The sequence below is a fragment of the Aegilops tauschii genome, chromosome 2 (assembly GCF_002575655.3).
Source record: "Aegilops tauschii subsp. strangulata cultivar AL8/78 chromosome 2, Aet v6.0, whole genome shotgun sequence".
Taxonomy (NCBI): Eukaryota; Viridiplantae; Streptophyta; class Magnoliopsida; order Poales; family Poaceae; genus Aegilops; species Aegilops tauschii.
In genome coordinates, this window is record NC_053036.3 from 513,382,532 (window position 1) to 513,388,666 (window position 6,135).

Genomic DNA, 6,135 nt, shown 5'->3' on the forward strand with positions numbered 1-6,135 from the left:
TACTAAGGTTCTTCCATATACCCGAGAGCTAGGGAAACTACTCGCGCATGGAGGGTACAAACATCACGGGATGAATTATGATGAACATGACGGTAGCGTCATAGTAATACAAAAGTTAATCCACACTGGCTAATGCATTACAAAGAGATGGAGATAGGGCGGTGATGATGAAAACGGATGGTGATGATGCCCTCTCGAGGCGGTGATACGTCGGCAGAGTCCCTAAATCAATTCCCACTTCGAAATCCTTCTGAAGGCTAGGGTTCTTCGTTCTGGATGCCCGGGCGCGTCCGCGCACATTGATCGAGCACTACTCAAATATCCTTATGTGCATCAGATGTCCTCATAGTTGAAATCTTAAAACCATACAAAGATGCAAAAGAAACATCTTCGTACTACATAGATCAACTAAACCTACACTACACTACTCGTTGTCGTCGGAGATGTCCATGATTCCGTGCCGGGCTCCAGGTACATGTGCGGCAAACGCAACTCCGGCTCCTTCGCTGCCCTAGATTTGGGTTGCATATGATGGGTGCCGGTCAGTCCGAGCGTTTGAGACAACCATTTAAATCACTTTTTTTTACCGGGCATTTGAGACGCCCGTTTAAATAGCTTTTTTTACCGGGCCGTTCGGCCGGGTGTTTGAGGCACCTGTCTGTAGAAGTTTTGATATAAACAGTGGGGCTGCTTCTTGTTTGACGTGGTTATTTCTTCTCCGGTAAGGTCCAGCATGCCAAAAAATATTGTCTAGCACTCGCAAATTTTCAGGCGGCTGAGAAAAAGGAAAACCATATAAAAAAACCATACTGACACTGGTTTTTTTTTCATTAGCTTGTTCCTCCACTGTCCTAAATTCGTTCGTCGTGGGTACGTTTACACGTGCACGCTAGCCCCGAGTGGCACGAGCGAATTGCATGTTCCGATGACAGCGTCTCAGAACTCGGTCCACTGAGGTACAGAAACATGAACAGTACATATGGTTACAGCGCCCTTATTTTTAACCTATCGCGGAGCCGCTGCGCGACACTGTGGAACACGCGCGTCGACCCACGGGCGGCAGCTGCTGCTGTGGCCAAGCATGGCTCTCCCTGCACGCCGCAACGACACATGACACGATCGTGGCGTTGTACGCCGAACAGGCGACCGGGTTCACGGGCTCCGCGAGCACATGGCCTACGTATCTCGGCCCCGCGCTCCGAAACTGAGCCGATCGGTCGATCGAGCAGACGCGGCAACGGCCATCCCGGAGCGCGATCCGGCCGGGAGACCACGAATCTATCCATACCCGACCGATGGATCATGCGCGGCAGTCGGTGCACTCGTCCATGCCGCCGGCCACGTACGTGAACAGGACGCTGCGGCGCCATGCATGTCGTCTCCTGCCCTCGCTGCTGACAAGGCCGCTGCTTCTATTTACCTTGTGTTGCCTCCGGCTGGCGTCCAGGCCAGGAAGCGCGCCATGCCGGCATGTGCGCGCGGAGGCTTGGAAGAAAAGATGACTCGCAAAGTGCTGGGCGGTGCTTGTCCGTGGCCAGATGCCAAGGCCTGTCGCCCCTTCTCTGCTGCCGCTCTGCGTCGTGCGTCCCCCCGTTCCATGTGTCTGTCTGTTTGGCCGCTGAGCCTACCGCTACAGTTGCAGGCGGGCGGATGGCTTGTTGCGTTCCTCGGTTTGGTTTTGAGCGCCTGCCTTGTCTCGAGAAGGGCGGGGCTCGTGGTTGTCCGTGTTTTCTCGACTTTGATTGAATGATTGATCTGCCTTGACACGAGCATGGGCCATGTAGTACGGACACCAGCGGCTCCTGCGATTTTTCTCATCTCCGATATTTTTTTTTACCGTGTGGGCTGCAAGGGTGAGACGATGAGCACAGTTGACACTGATCGAGCCAGCCTCAGCTGTGAGCTGCTGTCAAAAATCCCACACAGTTGGGCGCTGCATGGCGCTCTTGCTAGTGCGTGATGATGGAGCAGGGCGCGTACAATAATTGATGACGCACAGGAGTCCGAGTCCGGCCGGCCCGGGCGTGTGAGATCGCGCGCTGGCAAGCAGATTTGGCTGGAGCATCTCGCTCGCCTCTCGGGTCGGCCAGATCCGAACAATGGCACCGAGATCGCCCGAGCGGCGGGCAACGATCCTGTGGGTCGTCACCCACGCGGATAGGGAGACACAGGTGACACACGGATGGCCGGAACGAAGATGCTCGCACGTGACGCGCCATGCGGCGCAGGAGCTCCGTACGTCACGTGATCCCTACTATCGCGTGGGTGCAAGCTAGCTAGGCCTATGCGGCTATGGCTATCCTATTCTAGTATCTGGAGCAGTGCGTACGTGCGACGGGGTGACGCCGGTGCTTTGACTACATGGGCGCGACGCGACGGCGCCCTTTAAAGGCTATCCATCTACTACCACACGCGGCCGGGGTTCATATTGGACAGGTCTGGCCCGTGCACCGCAGCGCATCATCTGTGCATGTTCACGGCCATGCCTACGCTCTGTACGGCTTCATATATGTACTCTGAGGTTGTACCGTGCGGCGGGAATCTTGGGGATGGAGTGACGGATCGACATGCCGACACGAGAGACGACCAGTCCAAGCGCCACGGAGGCATGGCTCCTTCATGACGTTTCGGCGCGATCGTTTTTTTTTCTTTGCAAATGCGGACAGAGGTTAAAGAGTGGAATACATCGTGCACGGTCGACTCAGACGCTACAATTCATCGACTCGATGCAGTTGGATGTTGGCTTGGCGACGAGCTGTAGTCTTGTAGATAGTCCTCGCACGAGCTTTCTCTTTCATTGATTTCACGACATAACTGCGATGATATACTGCTTGTACTTGAGTAGTAGTAGTTCAAGTGGTCACTGTACACCCCTCGACAAAATATAGATCACGGCATCACGTGAGGGCCGTAACTGTGCCTACGGCCGGCGAACAAGGTCCACCCGTTCACACTCTGTCCTTGGACTCGGTCGGAGGAGATAGCCAGAGCAACTCCCAGAGCACCCACACCGAACATGGAAATTGAGCATGCGCCGCGGGCGGGTTGCCGAGCAGAGTATTAACAAATGGCACATGGTCGGAGCTAAACTATTATCAAGGCGTCCTTAAACGCATGCGCTTTTCAGAGGATAACAAGTCCGAGCACGGTGATGCACATGGCGAGGCAGGTGAACAAATGCAGATGCAGGTGTGGAAGGAGATGTGTAGTCAAACTCAGGAGATCCGCTTGCCCCACCCCCACGGATGTTTCACGGCAAATCCTGCTATGCTTGACCGCGGTCCACCTTGGCCAACGTAGCGTGCATGTATGCACGTGCATTCGCCTGTGCTCGCCGGTCACCGCCTCGTCGGCGAAGAGGAAGGAAATGAACGGAAACGGCGGTCCAAACGGATGGAGGGATAAGTGAAAGATAAATATGGGCCCAAGCCCAGTCTACATTGTGCTAGTTCTACCAACTTTAAGGCATGGGAAAGATTTTCTTAGAACCAAACAGGCCTCCAATCCCTAAAAAAGAAAAGACAAACAGGCCTCCAGAAGCACCTAAAACTCAGGAACCGCATGGGCTTGTCCACAGCTGGACCCATGAAAGGATCACCATACATTTTTTTTTGATAAACGGATCACCATACATTTTGGCAAACTATAGTTGCAGGAAGATCTCAAAAAAAAAAAAAAATTGTTGCAGGAACACAAACTTTTCAGAGGTTCAGGTCAAGTCCCAATTCCAGAGTTAACGATGGGTGCTGCGTGCTGCGCGGCACCAGTTTGTTAATGGGGTGACCATAATGGTCTGCCATTTCCATAAGAGTTCTAGCTACAAATTATGTGAGAGCCTATACACCTAAATTCAAGGACCGGAAGTGTGATTTCATGTGGAAAATCAATGTGGATGCCTCGTTTAATCCGTAAAATGGTCATGGAGCAACTGGTGATGTTGCTCGTGATGACCGGGCAAATTTCATTGCGGCTGCGACATGATTTATGCCAAATGTGAGTAGTGTGGACTCAGCTGAGTTGATTGCCATAAAAAATTGGGTTATTTCTTGCTGCTCAAATTGGATGCAACAGTATCGGATTGCAGTTTTGCGGTGGAGTCTATCCGGATTCTCCATGATTGTCAAGGGCTGGATGTTGCTATGATTACAGAGTGCAATGTTCTAGCCAAGGACTTCGTGAAAGTTACCTATGCACATTGTTTCCGGGAAGCACATTCGGTGGTGCCTGATGGTTTAGCTAAACAGTGTTATAGTCCACTAGCTTTTGGGATGTGTCGATCCCTGATTTTACTTTTCATCTGCATGTAAATGACTTATCACTTATATGAAGAATAAAGTCGTATTGCTTTCCAAAAGAAAAACAGAAGCATGCAAACTGACTGCTGAATAACAGAATCACCAAACATCATTTTAAAACAGGAAAACCTCCATATGGTTCCGCACACACGCTAACTGGATACATGTTCTCCATGTATTTGACAAAATAAAATACTCCTCCCTTCCTAAATATTTATCTTTCTAGTGACTACATACAGAGCAAAATGAGCGAATCTATACTAAAAAATATGTCTATATGCATTCGTATGTGATAGTTCATTTGAATGTCTAAAAAGACAAATATTTAGGAACGGAGGGAGTAGAACACAATATCTCCATGTAAAGATGCGTACATGCACTGTTTGCTTCACATGAACACCTGATTTGGCATTGGACAAATGGATACCAGTTTGCAAACCGTCAAGGTGTTCAGGTTGTTGAGTATATTGTGTACGTGTATATTGTATATCGGGCCCACCTCTTGTTTTCTCTGTCTAGTCGAGGTTGTGCCCCCCCTCTGTACTTATATATACGTGCCTGGTGCACCGATCAATGCATTGCGTGTTGCACAGCCTATTCTCGTATTCTACATGATATCAGTTTCCGTCTCCTGATCCTCAACCTAATCTTTCGCTCCCTGTCGCCGCCGTCGCAGTTCCTGCCGCCGCTGCAACCCGATCCCAACCCGCAACCTCCCAATCCCAACCTGCAGACTCCCGATCCCAACCCTCCCGCCGCAGCCTCCCGTTCCCAACGCTCCCGCTACTGGCCTCTGCTGCTTCTCGCGATCGCTAGCGCTAGTGCTGCTGCCGCCTACTTCCAATCGCCACGCACGCCGCCGCTGCCCTTTTTTTTCTTTTTCCTAGCCCGCACCAACACCCGCACGCCGCCACTGGATTGCTCGTTCCAATCGCTACGCACGTCGTCGCCTTTTTTTTCCCGCGTCGCACCCACCCGCAACTCCACCTCGCGTCGCTCCCGCGTCGCACCTTCCCCTCGCGCCACACCACGTGTCGCACACCCTAACTCTAGCCATGAGTTCCTCCTCCTCCACCGTCTCCAACCTATTTGCCGGTCCCGATGTCACTCTCGTCCGCGACCTCAACATCCACGAGCGCGTCCCGGTGAAGCTTGATCAATCCACCGCCTCCTACTCCGCTTGGAAGCCGTATTTTCGCTGGTGTTCCGCGAGTACCTCCTTCATGGCCACATCGACGGCACGGTGGACTCGGCTCTCATGATCCATGACGAGGAGTGGATGATCCTCGACGCCACCATCATCCGCTGGTTCTATCTCACCATCTCCACCGACCTCTTCCACACCGTGGTGGATGATGACGACGATGCCTACGCCGTCTGGACCAAGCTCAACGGCCTCTTCACCGACAACAAGCTGCAGCGCAAGGTCCTTCTACACGGCGAGTTTTACGGGTGCCAGCAGCTTGACTCGTCCATCTACGATTTTTGCATGCGCCTGAAAAAGCTTGCCGATGAGCTCTGCGATCTAGGGGAGACAGTTGGCGACGAGCTCCTCATCAGCACCCTCACCGCCGGTCTCAACGAGGATTTTGGGAACGCCGCCTCCAACCTCACCCTCATCCTGGAGCCCACTCACTAGTGCAGAACCGGGCTTTAGCGCCGGTTCGTAAGGGCCTTTAGTGCCGGTTCTACAACTGGCACTAATGAGTGGAGACTAAAGCCCCCCCCCCTTTACTACCGGTTCGGCATGAACCGGCGGTAAAGTGCCACCACGTGGCACGAGCCAGGCCCGGGTGCTGGTAGACCATTAGTACCGGTCGGTAGCACCAACCGGTACTAA

General features: G+C 52.6%; 1 protein-coding gene across 1 annotated transcript; it reads left to right on the forward strand.

The window, feature by feature from the left end:
• Window positions 1–5,553: 5,553 nt before the first annotated feature.
• On the forward strand, window positions 5,554–5,934 carry LOC141041183 (uncharacterized). The gene has a single exon (XM_073507302.1). It carries the CDS (start codon window positions 5,554–5,556, stop codon window positions 5,932–5,934), a length of 381 nt encoding a protein of 126 aa, XP_073363403.1.
• Window positions 5,935–6,135: the final 201 nt, after the last annotated feature.

What these genes read in the sequence shown, in the direction of transcription:
- LOC141041183 (XM_073507302.1), top strand. Translation starts at nt 5,554, where the DNA reads ATGATCCATGACGAGGAGTGGATGATCCTCGACGCCACCATCATCCGC.